The sequence below is a fragment of the Moschus berezovskii genome, chromosome 25 (assembly GCF_049115385.1).
Source record: "Moschus berezovskii isolate FMDL1 chromosome 25, NW_MosBer_1.0, whole genome shotgun sequence".
NCBI classification, from domain to species: Eukaryota; Metazoa; Chordata; class Mammalia; order Artiodactyla; family Moschidae; genus Moschus; species Moschus berezovskii.
In genome coordinates this window covers 16,824,825-16,848,628 of record NC_142484.1, presented here as the reverse complement: position 1 = coordinate 16,848,628, position 23,804 = coordinate 16,824,825, and the positions used below count along the sequence as shown (strand labels likewise).

The window sequence follows — 23,804 nt, the reverse complement described above, 5'->3', positions numbered from 1 at the left end:
GATATTAAACCCCTTCCCTCAAATAAAGTATGTTTTTGGTATAAGAATTTGTGTCGTACAAACACTCATCTTTTGGCCAGAATAGCCCCGATTACATCTACTTTGTTATAACTCACATGAGATTTAGAAAGCAAACACGTACACAGGAAGTGTGTTTTAACCTGAAATAATTTTCTTGATATTTGAATTGCTTTCAGTGGGACATTTGCTTTAAACCACAAGATATCGCCGTCTGGATTATCAGAATACAAAATCCCTTCTCTCCCCGCCCCCCACCCCAACCAAAACAAACAAAAGAACAAACAAACAAAACCCCAAACCCACAACTCAGCTTCAAATAAGCTTTGAAGAAATGAGACTCTAAATATTTACATATGGGTCAAGAAATAAATCACAAACTATTTACAAAAATACACAAGCTTATATGCATTAACAATTTACACCAGTTCACAAAAATATTAAAACATAAAAAAAAACACTATATAAATTAAAGTTAAGAACTCAGGAGTATGAGCTAAGACTTCCTAGGATGCTTCTCTCATGCAGGTCATGGTTGAAAAATCAGATTTTGCTATCTTGGAATCTAAACTGTAAAACAACCATTTTTATTCTTTGAACACTAACAGCACTAATCAAAAAAGGAAAAAAAGACCCTCTGTGCACACTGACATTATCTTGCACAGTTAAAATATACCATTCCTGACATTCCGTTAACACACAGTACTAAAAGTCACATGCCTCTAACCATTTGGAAGTAACTTTCTGACATACTTTTGCTTTCATTATTACTCCTTACACACACTGCTCAGACGATACTTTGCCAACATATTGGATGGGTGACTGACGGGGCTGGGAACAGATAAATGGACTTCGCAGGCTCCTTTTTTTAAAACTAAAGGGCAGATTTCAAATTTACACTGTATACATCTATTGCTGCTTCAGGTGTGGTAATGATCTAGTCTATCTCCGCTCACATTAATGGTCCCTCTTCTTTACAGGATTATTCCTAGATATTTCAACCTGACCCTTTTAAAAAATGCTTTGCCATGATAAACATGTGCAGTCCCTGTCTTTGGGACCACCCCAGGGACTTTCATGTTTTTAGAAGGAAACTGTAGACAGTGAGCTGTCGATAAGGCTCAGATGAAATCTACTGGAAGGAGGTGGCATCTCTGGGGCTGTCAGCAGAGTCCCTGACGAGACATCCAGGGAATATTTATTTCAATCAAACCAAGCTGTGGCATCAGAATTTTGCCAAAAAAGGATAAAATCTGGAGACATGGCTCTGAAAATACCAACAGAATTAAAATTCTGGGTTTCACGAGTAAGGCAGCTCCGTTTCCTTGATCATGGGCTCCATGTCAAAGTGTAAAAGTGCTGACACTTGATTACTCAAGCTGCAACGTCATATACCCCCAAGGTGAACTGTGCTGAGGTAAGCTGGCTCACAGTGACCTGCCGTCTACCCGCGATAACTAGAAAGGGAAGGATGCAGGCGAAGTCCTTCAGTAACTGCACCCAAAGTTAAGGCTGGATCTACACTCGGTGAAACAACGCTAGATTGCAGAGTTTGTGTTTCACACTTTTACCAGGAATTTGAGTCATTTTTCTATATTCAAAATATGTACCTGATATTTCCAAACTCGTAGGACATTAATAAAGTAACTGCTTTAAAGAACTAACCTTAGTGTTTATAAAATAGACTTTAGTTTCAGGAGTAAACAGTGTGTGTGACCAATCCACAGGTATGAACACTGGACAGACTTCAGCCACATCTTTCTAGGCTCTCAGCTCCTAAAGCCATCTGTGTCTCGGGGCCACACCAGCTCCTCTCTCTAACCTCCGGGCTGCCTGTGAGAGCTCAGACGGTTTGTCTTCCCTCAAAGCGGCCATCGGTCGCCTACTGACAAAAAGATGGTAATGGTTGGAAAAAAACATTAGTGCTGCGTATTCACCAAAGAGCAAATTCCTGCACGGAGCTCCTGATGTGTGTGCTACATGGAAGGATCCTATCAGGTTCCCTAGCACTGTGACTACAGACCAGGTGGGTCTGTACTGAGGCCTGAATTTCACAGACCTTTTCTATAATTTCAGGATTTCCTCCATGATCTTTACTGAATCTCTTCGATCAATTCTGGGGGAACAAAAGAACATCTAACAGAGTATTTCCACATATATTAATAAGTAAATGTGTTGCTCTTAAAACTTTATTTTCTTTCTCTAAATATAAACCCTTAAAATGCAATCACATGATTTTTTAGATTTAAAAAAACTGGCATGAATCCTAATCTTTATACAATTTCACAGCAATAATAGCAGCATCAATTTAGCCTCTTAAAAGATTTTTCTTTGCTCTAAATAAACGTTAGTTCCAAGTTTTAAAAAGCCAGAGCAGCAACCATCCAGTAAATGGAATGGAATTCTCCTAGTGTCTTCTACAAACTTGAGCGTTTAAAACATGTGAATGTATAAAAATCAAGTATTATTAAGAGTTATGGAATGACATGATTATCTCAACTCGTTTTATAAATACAGGACTGCCTTCTGGTCTGGCATTTGTGGTGTGGTGGGTTGAAAAAATGGAATGCAAACTTTCAAAAGCAAGTCCTGGGTATGGAACATGTTTAACATGTCCGCAGCGTTGTGAGGACTAAACCTGAAATGCTGGTGTGAATGGCAATTACACTTAAGACTGCAATCACCCAGGGACAGAAGGAAGACATGACATGGTAATTCCTCGGGACCTAAAGGGTCGCTGCCCAGAATTCCAGCAGGTCAAATGGGCTGTGCTAAGGGTTATTGAAGGACCGCTCAGTTTACTAACAGATAATAATAACCTGTAGCTACTGTAAGAATTCCCAGGACACCTGGTTTAGAAACAAATTAATATGTAAATTTACAATCATGTGACATTATGTGTGTTTATCCAGGAAAACCATGCTGGATTTTCATTGCTTTTAAATGAGTGGGGGGGGGAACTGCTTTAGGAAAACAAATGGTGTGAAATATTTCACTAGGATCACAATTTATCAAATACCATTGAGAAAAAAAAAGAACTGAAGACAGGCAGCAGCTTAGAATCACTGATGTAGTTTTCTGGTGCTAACAAAGGTCACAGACTTCCACCTAAGAAGTTTATTTAATTGTAACTTAGAAACCCCTCTGTAGTGGGATAAGCCTGTTTGCTCATTGAAGTGTGTGAAGCAACCAGGAGAAGAGCATGGTTCAGCCTGGATCTAATGGGTCTGACATTTTGTAATGACTATTAAAAGCTTCAAGTCCAAATTCCTTTTTTTTTTTTTTTGGTTATAATTTGTTAAATGTCCAATAATAGTCTTATGTGAAGGCTCAGGGAGAAGTTTCTCTCCACTCTAATTTAACACACAGCCCCTTCTAAGACAAGGGGTATGACTTGACAAGGAAAACAGGTGACCCTCTGGGCAAGGCCGTGGCTACTGGGAAAGCAAGTGGGAACAGGACAGGACAGGGCACACAAGACCTTCAAGAAGTGGGCGTCAGCTGCTCTGAAGGACGCAGCAAATGCTAGGAAGGACGAGGTCAAACTCAAATTCCATTACAGGCAGTCCTCAGGCTCTTACAAATCAGCCCTATGTGGCAAGTACGGTCTGTAACAAATTTCTTTACTAGGTTTTCAACACAGTGCTTCACAATCGTTCAGATCTTTAAATGACAAAAATGACACAGTCTGTAGGTGGAAGATGTGGTGATGAAACTGGGAAGAGGGAAAAAGATGGTGATTTGTTTTTCTTATTATTTTTTCAATGTGGTGGTGGGGGGGGCGGTTTGTAGGTGTTTGTTTTTTTGGTTACTGAAAAAAATAGAACAGTCCACTGTCCAGCAGAGGCTGCGTCAACTCTATTGCTCCCGGGGCTCATTCTGCATGGACCTGCGTTTCAGGAGGCTGCAAGGCCAGCTCTGTGGGCAGGAAGGCGCCCTGCCCCAGAGCTGTGGCGTATGTCCTGCTCTGAGGGTGGGGGAAGCCGGGGGGCATGTATGGGCCCATAGCTGCTGCTCCGAAGCCCCCTCGCTGGTGCTGGGGCGGGGAGTGGTAGCCCTCCAGGTTATCGTACTGCGGCCCGCCAGGGCCCCGGCCCGGGCGCTTGCCGTGGGTGTGGTAGTGGTACAGCGCACCGGGGTCCCTGTCCGCGCTTTGCGGGTGGTGCAGTTTGAGGCTCTGACTCCTCTCTGGCTTCGGGGGCGGGAGCGCGGACTGCGACAGAAGCTCCTCCTCCTTGAAGCAGTCTCTGGGGTGCTTCTCTGCGGCCGGGGGCTGCCGGGCCCGGGGCCGCTCCAGCTCCTTGGGGAGCCGCACCTCTTTGTGGCTCGGTCTTAAAGACTCCGGCCCCGACGGCACGTATTTCCCTCCAGAGTTCAGGTAGCTGACGGGCTCCACAGGGTCTGGAAGCCCTTTGGGCCCGTAGTCTAGCGGGCCGGCTCCCGAGGGGAAAGGGGGCCCGTTCTTCGGGTCGCACAGCTGCCTATGGCTTGCTTCCTGATGCGGCCTGTGCTCGGGGAGGCTGCAGCCCGCGTCGTGCAGCTTTCGGTTCCTGACGCTGCTCTGCTTCTGGGGCAGGCACGGCTTCTCCGGCTGCCCGTTGCCGTACCCGCCCTGGTGGTGGGGCGCTCGCTCCAGCTCCGGCTCCGCGTGCTTCCGGTAGAAGCGGTCCTCCCCCTCGGGGCTCAGGACCTTGGCCGGGTGCCGGCCCTCCTTGCCCTCGGCCACCGAGAGGAGTCCAGTTTTCCCAGGATCCGACTTGCTGCGCAGGTGGATGACATAGATGCCGCCCAGGTCGTCCGGCGCGCCGGCCGGGCTCATGTTGTCGTACTGGGACACGACGGGCCCCTTGGCCTTCTGCCGTGCACGGCTCTCCCTGCGGATGGACTGCAGGCGGTACTTCTCCAGGTCCTCCAGGTCCCACGAGGCGTACGTGTGCTTCGCGTCGGCCATTGGGGGCATGTGGACCACGTTATGGTCATTGGCCGGGAAGTAGCTGGCCACGCTGGGCCGGGGGCGTGGGGCCGCCCCCCCGGCGAACGCGTACACACTCTTGCCCTGCAGCCGCGGGGCAAGGAAGGCCAGGTCGCGGCCGGGCAGGCGGTGCAGCGGCCGCAGCTGCACCGTGCCGTAGGCGTCCACGTCGCACAGGGCGCCGTCGGGGCTGTAGTAGGAACTGGCCGCGCTGGCGTAGGGGCTGTATCGGTAGTGCACCCGGCCGTTCTCGAAGTAAGGCTGCAGCTGAGTGACGTGGTAGTCCGAGCGGGCCTGGGACGACTGATATGGCTTATACTGGTACAGGGGTCGTGGGCAGTAGGCAGGCTCCTCGTCTGGGGGGACCTCTGTCCTGGAGATGGGGACAGAGCGGATCATGGAGGACGGAGGCGCGTGCAGAGACTGCACCCGGCGGATGGTGGGGTACGGCGGCATGTCCTCGGGGTAGCAGCCACCCCTGACGGACGAACTCAGTGGGGACACGTACTCGGCCCGGCTGCACGGCTTCGGGTGGTGTCCAGACACGCTTCTCCCGGGGGCCACATACGTGTTGTACCGGGGGCCCGTGGAGGCTGGTGGCTCCGACCTGGACGCGTACACCGGGTGCGGCTCTGCTTTCCCGTGATGGGGTGGCACACTCTGGGGGCGGAACTGGCAGTTTGGGGTCATACTGAAATGCAGACAGTTTTCGGGACCGAAGGGCTCCGTGGTGAGGTCGGGCCTGGCGAACGTGGGGTAAGCAGTCTTAAGAGGGGCGTGCTTGGCTTGTGGGACGGGGAGGGGCAAAGGTAAGGCCTCTTCCGCGGAGGCAGTGGCAACGAAGGAGTGATACCCAGCGCTGCCCGCCCCGTCCGCACTGCCGGAGTGGAGGGCCGCTGCCAGTCTGCTCTCCATGGTCCTGGCGGGGGGCGCCGGGGTGGGGAAGCCACAGGCGGCGTGCGCGGGCAGAGACTCGGTGCGCAGGTGCAGCGCGGGCGCCCTGGTGCCTTCCCGCACCTTTTCAGGAAGGACGGGCTGGGGAGCTGGAGCGGAGGCTGGGCACTGCGCAGCGGCCCCGCCATCCCCAACTAGGACAGGTGCAGGGTCACCTAGGCCCCTGGGTTCAGGCAGCCTCTCCAGAGCCGGAACTGCTCCTTGAACCTGTTGAAAGATGATAGTACTGTGAATACTATTCCTTCTACGGAATCAAACATTACTGAATTCATAACTCACAAGCTGAGGCTATGTGGGCAGCAGCTGGAAATTTCCCAAGCTGTGCAGAGGTGCTGGACAGTGCAGAGGCCTACCTGTCCCTACAGTCAGGAAAAGAAGGCAAGCCTGTGTGGCCACCTGGTGTTGCATCCAGCCCATCTTTGGAGAGCAGTTCTCATTTAGGACGGGTGTTTAAGAGATGGGGTGGCCCATGCAGATCTGATTTGCTTAAAAGACCACTAGGCTTGAAAACACATACCCGGTCTATCTTTGCAGCTCAGTCTCAACACCAAGAACATTCTGTTAAATAAGCAGTGCTGATTCTACCTGAAGAGTGTTTTGAAGTGACACCCACTACCCAGTGGAGAGTTTTCAGCCCCCAGGCCAGTGAGGAACAGGAAGGGACATGTCCAGGTGGCATTCAACACCGCCTCTGCCTCTCCCTCCCGCTCCAGCGGGTCTGTGGCAGCAGAGGACAAACATGGTTCTCACTGCAAGGCTGCATACACACTGCCTTTGAGAAACAGATGGCTGGAAATAGCATCTTCTCTAGAGGACTAGATAATGAAGTCCTTTTAGTCCAAGGTGACGACAAAAACCTTCACAGTCTGCATATAACATTCTCTCATCAAAACAGGTGCTTGACTATTCAACAATCTGCTGGCTAATGCTGAAAAAGCAAAAAGTCCTAAGACACTGTCATCGTTGACATTTCTAGGAAGTTGGTAAGACATAAAGTCTTCCAAATGTCCTGAGACTACAGCACTTTGGTCGTGCAGACGTGAAAAACTGGCAGAGATGGTTGGACAACTTGCCCAGAGTCACAGTCAGTGAGGGAGCTGGGAAAACCCCACAACTCTGACAACCAATGGCCAGCTGGACTCGTGCGCTCAAAATCTCTTTGTAAAGGGAGAGGATATAGTTAAACCACAGCCATGGAGAAGCTGCTCCTTTTTCAGAGAAAAGCCAGCATCAACATAAAGGCAGATCCCAATCTCAACCAGGAAGTGTTCCATGGAAATCTGCCATAGGACTTAAAAAGAGATGTCAGATCTCATTGGAGGTAAAGGCACACCCTGATGGAGAGTGGCACACCTTTGGAAAAACACTGCATGCCACTGACCCACCCCACTTCTTACCTTGTGGGGATTGGTTAGTCCTATACTGGCTGTGGTCTGTACTTGCCCCAGGACCAGGGGCTGCTCTGCGGGTCTCTGGGAAGGAGGTAGGGGTAGGGGACGGCTGGCTCGTTGAGCACGCTGAAGGGTGGCGGTTACATACTCCACTGCGCTGGGCTGTTCTGTCACATCCCAGCTGGCTTCGCTGGCGCTCGCTATGGCTGCTGCTGGAGCATGTGTCATGTACGCCAGGGGGGCTGTGCTGGTGTTCTCTTCAGGGGACCCGGAAGGAGGGCAGATTTTGTCCCTAGGCAAAAGAGAAGGGGCGGGACTTCTGTCTGCAAGTTCTGAAGGGTGATGGGGCTTATCCACGCTTGCACCAAGGTAAGAAGGAGGCTCATCTCCACTGTAGAAATGGAGCTGATCATGGTCCACAAAGGAGACGGTCGGCACACTGGTCTTCACAGACTGGTCTTCAGGGAAAGTGATGAGATCATCAGACTTCGAATCTGTCAAGGGAACGGAAGTGACTCTGGCCTTCTCTGGGTCCCCAGATAAATAGATTCGATGTGGCTGATCGCCTGGTAAGTCTGCCAGGGGGGACTGCCCCATGGAGTCAGTGGCGCTGGAATGGGTATAGTCCCTGGCAGCCACTGTGTCTGGCACTGGCAGGTCACCATGCCCAGGGCCCTTGTTCTGGAGGTGGGGCTGCTCTGCTGGCCTGTCGGTTTGGAAATAGGCTTTCTCGAGAGTGACACTAGAGTAGGGCGCAGGCGGCCTGTCCTCGGCCGTGGCCACCACTGTGTCCCCACAGTGTGTACAGGCAGCCGGGGACGTGCCTGGTCTCTTCAGCGACTGGGTGGAGGCCTGCTGTGCAGACTCTGCTAACGCCAGCGCCAGCAGGCGTGCCACGTTTTTCGGAGGCGGTGGTGGTGGGATAAGAGAGACTGAGCTTACAGGAACGGAATCCTGAGGGGGGTCATGTGTGTCTGCTCCTGGGGGGAAATTGGGAAAAAAGAAAGTGAAAAGGTAGCTTGTGTTATCCTACATGGAAAGCCAAACATTCCCCCATTTGATCACTAAAAAAAAAGTGCCTTCCATATTTCAAAATGGCCATCTGCAATCTTCTTTCCCACATGCAAACACTGCAGAAAGCACATCTGGTTCAGAAGGAAAACTAAACCAGAGAGTGTTTTAGACTGCAATCTCCTCCTGGGTTGCTACAGAGATGGGCGAGGCGGGGAGCTGGTCCCTCATCTGACTCGAAAAGATTGCTTAGAAAACAAGCTTCAAGTGCTTGCAGAATGTTATCAAGAATACTTTTCACATTTGATGGTGTAGGCTGGCTAGTTAACGTGTAAGGCTATAATATAGATAATTTTATCAGAAGAGAAAACAGATCAAGAGCTGTGAAGCTGTGCAAAAATTATCCAGGAATTCTGATTGGACAAGGGGACTTTATCAAGATCTGAAGTAGGACCTCTGGCCCTTTGGGGGATATTTTGGCTGACTTTAATTCAGGGCCTTGAGCCATCAGCACCACCTGGAAAAAACATTCTCTTTGATAAAAGGCTAGCTGTGGAGTAAATTTCTCTCCTAAAAGGCACAGATGGTGGAAGATCCCTCTTAGCTTAAAGCAAGAATGGAGGAAAACAAATGGTACCTGTCTGAGTCTGTCCAGAAGGTACAGCCTTACTCTGACTGCTTGAGGCAGGCTCCTCCTTCCCTGGTGAGTCTACGTCTGCGGCAGCCCCCTGGTCCGGGGGCTGGGCTTCACACTCACACCCTTCCTGGGCCTCTCTCTCGTTTGCTTTTCTCTTTACTACCTGGGTGGGGGATCTATTTATGACATCACTTTCTTCGCCACTTTTGTTCCAGGCTGCAGAAGGTGGGTTCTGAGCTGCCGTGTTTGCAACAGGGCCGATGACTTCTGACACCCGGGCGGGAAGGGTCACTGAAATGGGCTCAGATATGTTCAGAGAGGGTGATTTGCTTATCTTCCGACCAATCTTTGGAGAGAAAGCATAGACGACCTTTTCGGTGAACGAGGATGGCTTCGATGCTTTCTCTTCAGTTGGGCTCAAGTCCAGGGTGAAGAATGGACTCAGTTTCTCCTGGAGAGGAGACACAGGTTCAGAACTTGCAGTGCTTCCTGGAGTCTGTGACTGGCTACCGCTTGTCTCTGTATCCTTCTTACTGGTACTCTGTTTATCCTTGGAGTAGCCCAAGGAGTCTAAGAAGGAAGCCCCGCTCTCCAGACATTCTGATTCGGCCTTAGGAGGACTACACTGAAATGACATCGGATCAAAATCCAGGCTGGCTACTCCGATGTCTGGCGGGCTCAAGTCAACATCCTCCGCTGAGTGTGGAGACACGAGAGCCGGAATGTGCAGCAGCCCGGCTTCCTCCTCGCTCCCGTTGTCGTGGGGCAGGTTGTCATAGGAGTTGCAGCGGTTCCCCAGCATCTCGCCGTTAAAAGAGGCGCTCAGGGCATCACTGCTAGATCTGGGTCTTCTGGGTCGGAACAGCTTGGAGTCCCCTGGCAAAAATGGGTAGCAGTGTCAGAATATGAATGTCCCAGGACACACAGTGCCCTATGAGGCAGCTACTTAGTACAGCAGAGATGGACTACATACAGTAAGGAAATGCAGCCGTCTCTTGGGGCACACAGACGGAACCCCCAAAGCAAACACTCAGTAACAGATTCACCTGATACCATTGGAGGCAGGAGGCATTGGATGGTTTCCATAGGAAAAAGGACTCAGAATTCTTAGATTCTATTACTATTACAACACAGACTCCTGTGACTTCGGGCAAGTTTTTCATTTCTTTTTGTCTTGTTTTATCACTGACTTCACACATGACTTGTGAGGTACAACTACTCACTTTAAATGGTACTTCAGATAGGCAACAGAAAGAGGGCTTTTGTTTTTTTTTTTTGCTTTATTCTCTTCTTTTGTGGGGAAATATCCTCATACCCAAAATTGAACTTCTCAAAAAAAAGTATATTTAGTAAAGTATAATTTTATATTTAGTAATGTATCCCTTTCAGATATTTAAAAATAATTTTATTTTTTTTCTTCAACAAGAACAGGCTTCTTTAAGCTTGTCAGGCAGAAGCCTTAAGAGTGGTAATACTATTACCTTATTTTATGATATTGCTAAACATCCAACTGGTAAGAGAAGTCCTCTGTCTCAATCTCATTATTCTGTTGCAGCGATGAGCCATAATGACGAAGTACCATAAAGAGTCATTGTCTCAACACAAATACATCCACTAATGTGTTGACCACTTATAAAATTAATCCCTACTCAAATTTTATTTTCACCTTACTACAAGCACTTAGCCAGTCCACTGCACTATTTTTGAGAACCACTCTCAACTGCAGTGAAATGGAAAATCAGGAAGATGGCAGACACCCCACTGACATGAAAGGCAGGGATTTGTTGAATCCCAAGTAGAGCCATGGGTCAGTGAGGACCTGGCAGTTAGAAGTTATAAATGAGGATGAGAGAGTTGACCAGGAGGAGGACACCTCCGGGAAACTTCAGAAGAGCACAATTTGAAAACCAACGGATTAAAAAAAGTCTGCGGGAAATCAATGCTCTCGATCATTTCTGCAACAAAGCCTTCTTCCCTATCCTCCTGCACAGTCCAGTCTTGATGTGGGGGAAGTCCTATCTGCTGCTACCTGGTTCTGTCAAAGAAGTTCTGCCTCCTTCCAGTTCAGCACTGATGTAATCTTTGTTCATTCTGGAAGTTAGTACAGAACTGCAACTGTAACCCGACTTAAGCTAAATGGAAGCTTAAAAAGTTATTTTCAACATTTTTAGTTTTGTCCAAGTTGCAATCAAATCTTTTTGTACTATTAACCACAACATGTTGGTCCCCATTTTAAGCAGATTCACTTTCAGTTGCCTTCTCCTGGTAGAAAATCATCCTCAGATAATGAGGGCTATCTCTAACCAGTGATATATGAGATTTAAGGTCACGTTAAATTTGCAAGACAAAAGGTCACTGGTCTGAATATCAATACTGCTTAATTTTATACTCTGTGACAAGCACTATGCTCTCATTTTGAAATTTAAAGAAATACTATTAACACCATCTTTTACTAGGCATTAGTAAATATAAATGGTTAACTTAAAACACTTCACCTACTTTTATGTAAATTGAATCACAATCATGTCAAAAGTGAAGAAATTAAAGACTAGTACCATATTAAAGCATCAATGGACAATACTGAATAGATACTAGTATTTTGAGGCTTCCCTGGTAGCTCAGTGGTTAAGAACCTGTCTGCTAATACAGGACACATGAGTTCTATCCTTGGGTCAGGAAGATCCCCTGGGGAAGGAAATGAAAACCCACTCCAGTATTCTTGCCTGGGAAAGCCCATGGACAGAGGAGCCTGATGGACTACAGTCCATGGGGTTGCAAAGAGTTGGACATGACTTAGGGACTAAACAACAACAACTAGTATTTTTAGGAAATTATAATCTACAGCCTATTTATTAAGCAGTGTATCTTTTTATGAAATATATTCTAGAATAAAACAACTGATGCTTTAGTCTTACCATCGACTGCATGGAGAGAAGTAAGAGACTCTTCACTTTTAGCTGAGCGGAGGGTCCCTTCTGCCCTGCCACCTGAAGAATCAAAACCAAACAGTGGGGTGTTTTATTCACTCTTACATATGTAGTGAAAGGGGACAGTGTTTTTCTGTACATGTATTTAAACTTTCAAGAATGATTAGATTTTTACAACTGTATCCAATTTTGCATTTTATATAATGTGTTATACTCTTCTCAAGTGATTTCCTATGTGAAAAATCTCTTTTCTAAAAGAATAATAAACCTCAGAATAGAGATGAATTTTAAAACTTGCTCTTATATTTCCTAAAGACTGGTATATCTTCAGATAATCTCATACTGAATTCAGAGTTACCCTAAATCCAATGACTGGTATCCTTTTGACAAGAGAAGCTGCAGAAAGACAGAGGAGAAGCCATGTGAAGACAGAGGCAGAGACTGGAGTGGTACCACCACCAGCCAGGAACACAGGTGTCCCCAAAGTTGGGAGAGGTGAGGAAGGATTCTCTGGATCCTTCAGAGGGAACACGGCCCTGCTGACCCCTGGATTTCAGATTTTAGCCTCCAGAACTGTGAGGAAATAAATTCCTGTTGTTTTCAGCCAATCTGTCTCAGTTGGTGACAATTTGCTATGGTAGCCCTAGGAAACGAACAGAGGTCATTTAATTAATTACAAGTGTTGAATTTATTTGTGAAATATCCTCATCCTGTTTCAATCTCTTAGCAGAGCTCAATGCTGCTGACATTTGCCTATAAAGCCCTTCCTTCGTGAATACTCATGGATGGACTGATGCCAAAGCTGAAGCTCCAGTACTTTGGCCACCTGACGTGAAGAGCCAACTCATTGAAAAAGACCCTGATGCTGGGAAAGACTGAGGGCAAGAGAAGGGGATGACAGAGGATGAGCCGGTCGGATGGACGTGAGTTTGAGCAAGCTCTGGGAGATGGTGAAGGACAGGGAGGCCTGGCTTGCTGCAGTCCACGGGGTCGAATATGACTCAGTGACTGCACAACAACCACCGCGTCTTCTGTCCCTGCAGAGGGACCATTTCTTCTCACTCTCCTTCCTGACAGCTCTGCTTCCTCCACCCTCTAAACACTGCTTTTCTCCAGGATTCAGCCTCCAAGCTGCTTCTCTCACTCAGCAAGCTCTCCCTTGGCCATAAAAAAATATCCTTAGGGTTCTCACCCTTGGTATGCTGATGAGTTTCAAATCTGTATTTAAGATTAAAGCCCTTTACTGAATTCCAGGTTCCTAGTACTCACCACCTTTTGGGCAGGTCCAACTCACTAAGTCCAAAATTAACACGTCATTTTTCTTCCCAAACCCACTACTCCCTTCAGTGATAATAGCAACTCCCTGACCATTTAATCAACACCTGACAATTACCTTTCGCATCTTTCTCAACCATTTTTCTGCCTACCCTGTTGATTCTGCCTCATAAATACCTCACAAATCTATTTCCCACTCCCACAGCCATTGCTTATTGCAGATGCTCTTCGTTTCCTGCCTGCACAGCTATAACTGTCTCCTGACTTACTGTCCAGACTCCAGGCTTACCCTCTTCCCGGACATTCCCCACATTGCAGCCAAAGTCATCCTTCTTAAACCCAAACCAGATCATGTTACATACTGCAGCTATTCAGTGACACCCAAGGAATGCTGGACAAAACCACACCCCCAGCAAGCACCCTGGGCCCCTGAGAACTGAACCCCTGTGTGTACCATCCTACCCGTACGTACTTCATGCTTCCTGCTCCACACGCCAACACACACTCTGCTACCACTTCCCAAACACCTTTCTCAGTCCCTTGTTGGTCAGGTGAATCCCTTCTTATCCTTCAAAACCCGAGTCACAGGTTCTGTTTCCTGACCACTCACCTCTCTCCCTATAGGAATTGACCACTCCTGCCATAAATGCCTCACATAAGCCTCAATTTCATTAGCTATGATTCTGCATGAAATTTATTTTCTTACACGCATATGTCCCAAGTAAGACATGAAAGTTGGGAGCAGTGTCTTCATTTTTTTTCTTTCTGCAGAGGCTGCTATCAAAACATCTAGCACATACTTAGTACATGATTGCAAAATGAAAGAATGATGAATTAAATGAACTGAACGCTGTATTTTGAGCATTGCCTGAGAAGTAAGCACTAACAGATTCAGAAGCTGTTAACAGCAGTAGATTTAAATGATTTTGAAAAGAGCAGTACTTTCAACAACACAGAAATAGATGTATCTATCCAATAAGATACTCTCACTTCAATGTATCATCTAGGAAAAAGACACCTTCCTTGGTTATAAGATTTAAAACTCTGACAGACATGTCAAAACCTGATTCTGTCATTTTTAAAATAAATCTATAAATATATAAGATGAATAAGTTTAAATACTGCAGCAGTTACTTTTTATTACCAACCATATACAAACTATATTACAAATATGTTATGACTTTTTAAACGCACTGACATTATATATAATCTGTACGGTTTCCAAAGAAACTGGGAACTTCTACACACTTATATATACTATGTATTTGGGGATAAAGCATAGGCAGAAGACAGTCCACGTGGAACAGCGCAACGAGGACACAGCGTGTTGGCGCCTGTGACAACAACGCGCTGAGTGTGTGTCCTGTAGAGAAGAGCCGCGTGATAGCACGGCAGGTGCAGCCCCACGCAGGCCGCTCCCGGGCGCAGAGGGAAGGGAAGGCGCGAACACTCGCCTTTCAGAGCCATGGCTTTCATCTCGGAGGGCTCGCTCTCATTACGCTGCAGCTTCCGCTTAGAAACAGACGACGATTTCCCCAAGTTGAAAAAGGAACGCCAGCTCCCCACGGGAGACTTTTTCATTTTATTTTGAGGCCTCCTCCTAGGGGAGAGAAAACGGTCTGCATTAAGGCGTCCAAGAGGCTACCTTTACTCACTGAAGATGAACGAATGATGGAAAGAGGCAAGCAGCCTGCAGAGGCACGGCGGGCGCAGTCAACACCCGCCCTCCACAGAGCCCACGCCACACAGTACGGCTGAGCTGCGCCGCTGAAGCGGGAAATGAAAACCAAATGCACGGATTTTAATAGTTGTAACTAGTTTCACAAAGATAACTTAACCAGATTTTCATATTGAGAGCTAATCTCACAGTCTGTGAAATAAAGGAGAATAAGACATATTTAGGAAGAGGAAATACTAAATCTCCAAAAATAAAATAGAGTTGAAGAAAATGATTCTAGGTGTATGGAAAGAGAATTAAGCCAAAAAAGAAGCAACGCACTAAGAAAAGGAACTAAAATATACTGAATGCCAGGTACTATGCTAACTGGTATACATGGTATCTCATTTAAGTTATATAAAACCATTTGAGGTAGGTACTATTACTGTCATTTTAAGTACTATTCTCATTGTACAGCTGAGGAAGTAAGAAGTAAAAGTTTAATGTTGTAAAACTAGTAAATGATGGAGTCAAGGCTGGAACCCAGGTCCGCCCAGCACTGACACTCTTGATTACTATTCTATAAAGAGGTTCTTGAGGAAATTATAGAGTAAAAAATTCAAGAAGCTGAAGACAAACTCAGAATGACAAAGTAAAAGAGTATGTTCTAACTTTCTGTTGTCAGGACATTTCAGTCGAGGGAAATGAAAAGAATTCAGAAAGGTATACTAACATATGGCAATGACTTTCCATTAGTGCTACCCAATCCAGGGACTTGAAATCCTGACATTCTTATGGAGCAGCCAGAGGAGTGACCTGAGATCAAAATTCACTTACAGACATTAGTCTTCTCACAATCAGTTAGTAAAGAAGTTACAGAAACCATGTTATGATCATTTCTTTAGAGAAAAACAGAGAATCGGAGCTGGAGAGGACACTGAGAACGTGAACAGCAGTGGTTCTCAGACTTTGTCAGTGTCCTTCAGTGTCCTTCCCAGCTGATTCTCTGTTTCTCTTAAGATATGATGTGATGCTTTTTGATAACCATTCGCTTCAGTTCCCATGAAGTAACATCCACAGTCGAATGAACAGGTTTTTCTAGAATGGACAGAATCAATATAAATAATACTAAAACACCAAAGTAAAAGAAAAGAAAATAACAAATAGTCACGAACATTTTTAAGGAGGACTAAATGAATTTTACCTTTCGAGTGGGAACTCGATTATGGTATGAAATTTCCCCTGGAGTGCAGCAGGTCCTTCTCCTACTTCAATGTATTTATTTTCGGTCACAATTGGAGAATTGACCTGAGCCTGTGTTCGTGCCTGGGCTTCCTCCAGGGTCAGCAGCTTGGTAGATGGAGACGAGACCAGCAGGGACTTGGGTCTTGATAGAGAAGCTTTGAAAAGGAAAAAAAAAAAAAGCAACGGCGAGACTCAAACTTTCTGAATGGGGGAAAAATATAAATATTCGTGACTGTGTGTGTATGACAATCTGGTTACCTGTCTATCTATCTATCTTTCTGTGTTGTTTTAAATTTTCTTTATTAAATGGCAAAAGTAACAGAGCCTTATACTGAGGAATAGAAAATGACATACTAGGTTATTAACAGTAATAGATAAAAGTATAAAATTCCTTAAGTATTTAACTAATAATTTAACTATTTTCCTTTCTTAAAGGATTGCAGACAAGGCCTCGAATCAGTCATGCATTTTTAGTTTTGGGAGGAGTTTTTCTTCTGCTGCTCTATATTACACTTTCACACACATCAGTAATAGGTGACATGATATACTTTTTATGTTCCCTGAACTTAGATCATGGTAGGTCTAATATTTAGTATTCACTAAAAACACATAACAGAACTGTTAAATTGTGAGTTTTGGGAAGCAGATATAAATTAGCTGCTTCTTCGGAGATAGATTTATTAAACTGAGATAAGAGATGCTGTTCACTGAAGTGATGGAGGTTTAAAGACACATTCCCGGTGGGGATGAGCATCCATGTGGGCCTACCTGCCCCTTCCTGAATGACTGCGTTGATCTTCCCACTGAAGAGCACGTCGACGTGATTGAGGATGAATTCAACAACCACGGACTGAATCCTCACTTCCATGAAAGCTGCTGTCCCGCTGAAGCAGGCAGATTCTATCTGCTTTGATCTGTGGGGTAAATGACACTACCATCACAGGGTCCCCAGAACAACAGCAGTCTTGAAGAGTATTATCTTTCGGTTTGTGTGTAAATCACAAGTGAACCAGAGGAAGAAAGCACACTTTGACAGTGCCTTGGCTAAACCTCGACTGCCTGTTTTAAGGAAGACGTTCATAAAAACAACAGATCAGCTTTACTTTTAAAAATTATCCTTGGGACTTCCCGGGTGGTCCAGTGGCTGAGACTCTGCGCTTCCACGGCAGAGCGCCTGGGTTCAATTCCTGGTCAGGAAACTAGATCCCACATGCTGCAACTAAGAGTCTGCATGCACATGCTGTAGGTAAGACCCAGCACAATCAAATAAATAAATATTTTTAAAATAAATAAATAAAAATTCTCCTTAAGAGAACACTAAAGAATCAGACTGTTACTTGATTGTTTCTACTTTAGGTCATGAGTCAAATGCAACTTACCTTAGCAGGTTTGGAGCCCAAACGATGGCTAGGTTTTTTGCATGCATATTTGTGATGGAGCAATAGTCAGCTAAAAGAGACAAGTGTCTCATTAGGAACTCCAGTGTTCTGGAAAATGAAATGCAACATATTAACACAAAGAAACATCAGGTAGTAGTAAAGCTCCACTAATTAATCCGTAAGTTTTCAATGGAAAAATGGAAAAAGAAACCCTATAGATCCCATCGAGGTTTTTTGTTGCCTATAAGGTTTAAATATTATTATTTCTACAGAACTGTCAGAGTAGTATGGATTTTATATATAGTAATTATATCCATAGAATATTGAGAAAAAACTGTCTAAGGCAGATGCAGTAAGAAATTAATGTTTTTGATAGGATTGGCTCAGAAAATGAAACAGTCTTAGTTTTAAAGAAATATTTAGGAATATTTGCTCCTTCCACATCTAGTTTCAGAGATGTCAGTGAAGTAAATCCTCCAAAAGTCAGTTTCCAGACAAATGCTATCATGAAGTCATGGTATTTTATTTGCAGCAGATATGCTAACAAGAGAGAATTTAAATTTTTCTTCTATAAAAGAAAATGACAATATTTCACAAGCCTAAAAGAGTTAAAAGAAAAATTCCAGCAGGCACCAATGGGGAGACTATTTGAGCAAATAACATGCTCTTGGAACAGAAAGCTTACTCTAAATCCTAATTCCTGGTTTATCTTATATATTCTCAAGTGTGATTCATGTAAACAATTTTTTATATATAGAGAGATTTAACAATAGGGCAGAGTAGCTTGGAAAATAAAGAATGATGAGCTTAAATGTAAGTTAAGTTAGATAAACACAAGGTATTACCTATACATCTCTCAAAGTGTCCTTACCTTATAGGGATTAAAACTATAAAAGACAATAAATGGAAAACAGAAGTTTAAGAGTATTATTTGAAACAGCAATGAAAGTTAAATTGTGGTCAATGTATGAGTCTTCAGGATTCAGGTGAGCCTGCAGAGACTCGAGAAGAAAAGGAAGATAAGCCATCACATGAAAAAGAAACAAATACCATGGTAAGGAGAGAACAATTTAAAACAAAACCGAATCTATGATTACCGGTAACTCTTTCACAGAGAGGAGAGGTTATACACATGAAACAAAAATAGAAAAGGATGCTATAGAGTACAAACATTCAGAGGAACGAGAAAGAGAGGGAAGGAAGGCAGTTAGTTCTTAGAATTAAGTGTTCTTAATCATGAGATGGTCTGGAGACAATCCATATGTGGAAACTGACAAAGAAAAGATAAGAAACTCAAAAGAGTTTAGTTCAGTAGACAAAAACAATTCTAGAAAGAGAATAAAGAAAAGGGATGAGGTGTAAGCTGCTGTGAGAACCACCAAGGAAATAACACAAGAAAATTTCTTAGAAGTTTCCAGAAGGAGAAAGCCCAATGAGCGCCCAGTGCAAAGAATGAAAAAGAGCCTGCTCCAAGATGAGTCACCATGGAAACGAACCACTAGGTTCTAAATTTAAAAGCATCCAAAAGGATTTAAACAACACAAAATAGGTCACACTAAAAAAGTGGCACTCTAACTGGTATCAGACTTTGCTGCAGCATTTTTGCTTAGATGCCAGTGGTGTAATACCATCAAAATTATCGGAAAATACTATTTACAGATTAAAATTCTATAGACAACTGTCGGTCAAAAGTATGAGGAGAATAAGAGCATTTTCATATCAAAGTCTCCAAACATTCACCTCCTACACACCTTTTCTCAGGAAGTTACCAAAGATGGACACTAGGGAAGCAGGGAGTGGACACAGGGAAGGTGACAGGCAGAGGTCCAGAGGAGAAGGGGTCTAAGTCAGGAAGAAAGTGATGAACAGAGGTTCCAGGAGGAGGGTGAGAGCTGGTGCTGTACGGAGGAGACCTATTGAGAGTCACCTTGGACGGACAGCAGGATTTCAGGCACCACAAGGGGTGTTTCACGGGGAAACGTTCTTTTAAACGGTAGCTTGATATGTTTAAGCACAACTGAGGTCAGGAAGCAACAGTTAGAACTGGACATGGAACAACAGACTGGTTCCAAATAGGAGGAGTACGTCAAGGTTGTATATTGTCACCCTGCTTATTTAACTTATATGCAGAGTACATCATGAGGAACGCTGGGCTGGAGGAAGCACGAGCTGGAATCAAGATTGCCGGGAGAAATATCAATAACCTCAGATATGCAGATGACACAGCCCTTATGGCAGAAAGTGAAGAACTAGAGAGGCTCTTGATGAAAGTGAAAGAGAAGGGTGAAAAAGCTGGCTTGAAGCTCAACATTCAGAAAACTAAGATCATGGCATCTGGTCCCATCACTTCATGGCAAATAGATGGGGCAACAGTGGAAACAGTGTCAGACTTCATTTTTCTGGGCTCCAAAATCACTGCAGATGCTGATTACAGCCATGAAATTAAAAGATGCTTACTCCTTGGAAGAAAAGTTATGACCAACCTAGACAGCATATTAAAAAGCAGAGACGTTACTTTGCCAACAAAAGTCCATCTAGTCAAGGCTATGGTTTTTCCAGTGGTCATGTATGGATGTGAGAGTTGGACTATAAAGAAAGCTAAGCGCTGAAGAATTGATGCTTTTGAACTGTGGTGTTGGAGAAGACTCTTGAGAGTCCCTTGGACTGCAAGGAGATCCAACCAGTCCATCCTAAAGGAGATCAGTCCTGGGTGTTCACTGGAAGGACTGATGTTGAAGCTGAAAGTCCAAAACTTTGGCCACCTGATGCGAAGAGCTGACTCACTTGAAAAGACCCTGATGCTGGCAAAGATTGAGAGCAGGAGGAGAAGGGGACGACAGAGGATGAGATGGTTGGATGGCACCACCGACTCAATGGACATGGGTTTGGGTGGACTCCGGGATTTGGTGATGGACAGGGAGGCCTGGTGTGCTGCGGTTCATTGGGTCGCAAAGAGTCGGACATGACTGAGCGACTGAACTGAACTGAGAGAATACCCGTCATTCTGTGACAGAGTCAGGAGACAAGCTAACGATAAAAAGAAACTCAGCAAACCCCAAACAGGCCATCACTCCATGAAAAAAACACGGTTACCCCAGAAAGGGGAAAAAAAATTCTGGTATACTATTAGATTGGGCTTCCCTGGTGGTGCAGCAGTAAAGAATCTTCGTGCCAATGCAGGAGACATGGGTTCAATCCCTCGGTCGGGAAGATCCTCTGGAGGCGGAAATGACAACCCATGCGAAATCCCATGGACAGAGGAGGATAAAGGAGCCTGGTAGACTACGGCCCATGGGGTCGCAAAAGAGTTGGACGCCACTGAGCATGCACGCACACATGCATACTCTTAGATGTAGTTTGTAAATAACAGTTACATAGATATAGCAATGTAGAAAATCAACACTGAGCACTCTTACAACCATTCTGGGAAGATCAGAGAAGGGGCTGTGTGTGGTTGTGTGCTAGTGGGGGAAAGGAAAGTTACAGCTAAATCCTCCAAACTATTTCCAAGAGTCCAAACGAACATACAAATTAAACTTGGCTGTAAAAGTAAGCAACAGAAGAGAAGGCTCCAGGGTGCCTGCTGGATGCCAAGCACTATGCCCAGACCCTGGGAATACAAAGACAAATACAAATGTATGGAAAAACGGAAGTTTAAACAGTCAGAACTCCAAGGAAATTGAAACAGAAACCCCGAGAGCCCAAGTTCACACAACTGACTTCTACTTTTGGCAGGCATTTTACAGTGTGTGGTTTACCTGTAGTGTGGAGGAGGGAGTTGCTGGATGACATCATGAATTTTTATCAGCCTTTCTTCATCTGTTGCTGCTGAAACAGCATCCTAGAACAACCATAATGCAAAATAAACTAGTAGGCTTTGTTGGTAAAAATGAAAGTTCTTCACTTACAATTCAGTTTCACTTTGAGATTCATTGACCTTACTCTTTGGTGCTGAACAATGAGCAAAAACAATGTAGTACCAAGGAAGCAAACTTTGTTCACACACTGTGTGGATGCTGAAATCTAATGCAAGATAATACTTTTAAAACTTTATGATAACCAACAAAGAACCAAGGGTTATCACAAGATTAGAGGCTCAAAGTCAGAGACCATGAAAAGGTGCAGACAGTGAAGACTGTGGACCAACTAGCAGTAAGTGTTCTTTATCAATATTTTCTCTTTGAAGGAGCTCTTTTACTCATATAACTATTTCTTTCACGGGGAAATCAACTTTTTCAGGTTTTGAACAAAACCACAGCAAACCTGCAAACAGAACTTGATTTAAATGTGACTGGTACTCACAGAAAATTTCTCATACAGCTGGTAGGTGAGCAGAGGGTTTGGGAGCTCTCGGAAGTACAGCTTACACAGGGAGCCCACGGAATGGATGTCTTGGACGTAGGGTTCTTTTGTTAGGTCGGGAACATGTTCAGAGTCAAATTCATGGCTAAAAAGATAGAACAGAGACAAAAAAACTAATTTTTTTCAAAGAAAAGCAAATATGACTTTAAAACAGAAAGAAAAGGTCCAAAGTATTAACCTCCAGCTCAGTGAGCAAATATTTACTTCAATGACTATATTTCACAGAAATTATTCAACAGTAATTGAATGTCTAACTATGAGACAAGTGTTTTTCTAAATAGAAATTCAGGGCATAGGTTTAATATTAAAATGGACAGAAATCTCTGAAACCTGTGTGAAAGAGCAGCTCTTACAACACAGATCAAAACATAGGACTTCTACTTCCTAACTGTTTAAATGCCCAATTTTTTGGCAATTCTGAAAACTAGAGTTGAATGGCAGCTGGTCCATGAAAAACTACGCGCAGAAATTCCTCAAATGCAAGAAGTACAATTCAGGAACATGTTATGATAGAGGGATAAGGAAGCCAGAAACAATTATAAAACAATTCTCCACCAACAGAGAAAGTAAAATCTGCAGCATTTAGTGAGTGAAATAAAAATGTGCTCAGAACACAAAGGCAGATTAAGCTTATTCTCCAGGAGGCTGACTAATATTAATCTACAGACAGGAGGCCACTAGTCAACCTAGAGGATTAATCTGAATATGAGATCTGCTGCATCTGAAGTCAAAGACTGTACTGTCTTCAGTACCAGAATCAATTTAAGTATTTTCCAAACATGTATTCTGCAAATAGAAATCAACTCTGTGGTCAATTTAGAATACTAAAATCCTTATAGAATAATGGCAATTACCATGTACCACAGTGAAAAATAAAAGATAATAACATGCTAGGAAGAGACAGAAATCTAAGAGCTTAAGAAAAAGCTAAACTTTCTATTGGTGGTATAAAGGATAGCACTATTTTTGCCTCTGAGGGTCTAATAGGAAAGGATGTGGAATATGTCACACACACACACGCTTGAGCACATGCTACAGAACTTGGGTGAAAGAAGACTAGAAAAAGCTTCGCTCTTCTTAAAAATAAGATTAAAATAAACAGGTTCACTCTTGTCAATTTCAATTGAACAGTTCTATTATAACGTAAATTTTCATCTATCATAGCTGTCATAGGTTCAAATTCAATTTTTAAAAATCTTCAAATATTGCAGAGAAAATAAAAGTATTGAGATTAGAGGCCAAGGTTTTCTGACACTACAAATGAAGAAATGTCGAAAACATACAGAGAACAATATAGCTACCGCTTTCTACTTTATCTAAACCATCTTACAGAAAATAATGATTATCAATATAAAAGACTTAATTCTGAAACAGTCTCATTTTAATGAATTACAGTAGGAACAAAAAAGAAAAAGCCATGTTGGGTTTTACCGTAGTCTCTGGATATTGGAGGCAACGCCAGAGAGACGATATATTCCATCCACGATGCCATATCTCTCGATGAAGGCTGTGCAGCTTTGAAGAACCTGGGGCACTAGAGAGAATTTTTGAAGACATGGATTAAATTGAGAGTATTCAATGGAAACAAAGTCACAAAAAATAAGAATGTTTTAGCAAAATGAAAGTTGCAAATTAAAGCTGTAAGGGGTGGAGATTAATCTACCACAAAAAATGATAACGGCATATTTACCTAATTTCACATCTAAACTAGATAACTGGTTCCTGAATAATCAAGACTGGCTCTATATTGTTCCACTGAGGTAAGTGGAAAAGTTCTTTAATTATTGGGATACTTTCCCTAAGATCTTCTGCAACAGACTTATTTAGATTGTTACAACAGCAAGGTGAACTGCTTAGTTCTAACATCATTCTAGATTTAAAAAAAACAAACACAGTTACTCACCTGAATTTCATACTCAGCAAATGGATATGCAAACTTAAATGGTTATTCCAACATGATAATTACCTACTCTAAG

At 44.1% G+C, this 23,804-nt stretch overlaps 1 protein-coding gene across 6 annotated transcripts in view; it reads right to left on the bottom strand.

Annotated features, from left to right (window-relative positions):
- Positions 1 to 3,170: 3,170 nt before the first annotated feature.
- Positions 3,171 to 23,804, bottom strand: part of ARHGAP32 (Rho GTPase activating protein 32) — a 194,354-nt gene continuing 173,720 nt past the window's right edge. For all 6 annotated transcript variants that reach the window (XM_088832350.1, XM_055415880.2, XM_088832349.1 and 3 more), the window contains 11 exons: positions 23,260 to 23,362; positions 21,769 to 21,913; positions 21,225 to 21,307; positions 17,467 to 17,574; positions 16,856 to 17,001; positions 16,047 to 16,242; positions 14,640 to 14,785; positions 11,899 to 11,970; positions 8,984 to 9,859; positions 7,342 to 8,315; positions 3,171 to 6,151 (listed from right to left, as the gene is read on the bottom strand). In XM_088832350.1, coding sequence (XP_088688476.1) covers positions 3,893 to 6,151; positions 7,342 to 8,315; positions 8,984 to 9,859; positions 11,899 to 11,970; positions 14,640 to 14,785; positions 16,047 to 16,242; positions 16,856 to 17,001; positions 17,467 to 17,574; positions 21,225 to 21,307; positions 21,769 to 21,913; positions 23,260 to 23,362 — 5,108 coding nt within the window. In that variant the 3' untranslated portion in view covers positions 3,171 to 3,892. The remainder of the gene's footprint in view (positions 6,152 to 7,341; positions 8,316 to 8,983; positions 9,860 to 11,898; positions 11,971 to 14,639; positions 14,786 to 16,046; positions 16,243 to 16,855; positions 17,002 to 17,466; positions 17,575 to 21,224; positions 21,308 to 21,768; positions 21,914 to 23,259; positions 23,363 to 23,804) is intronic.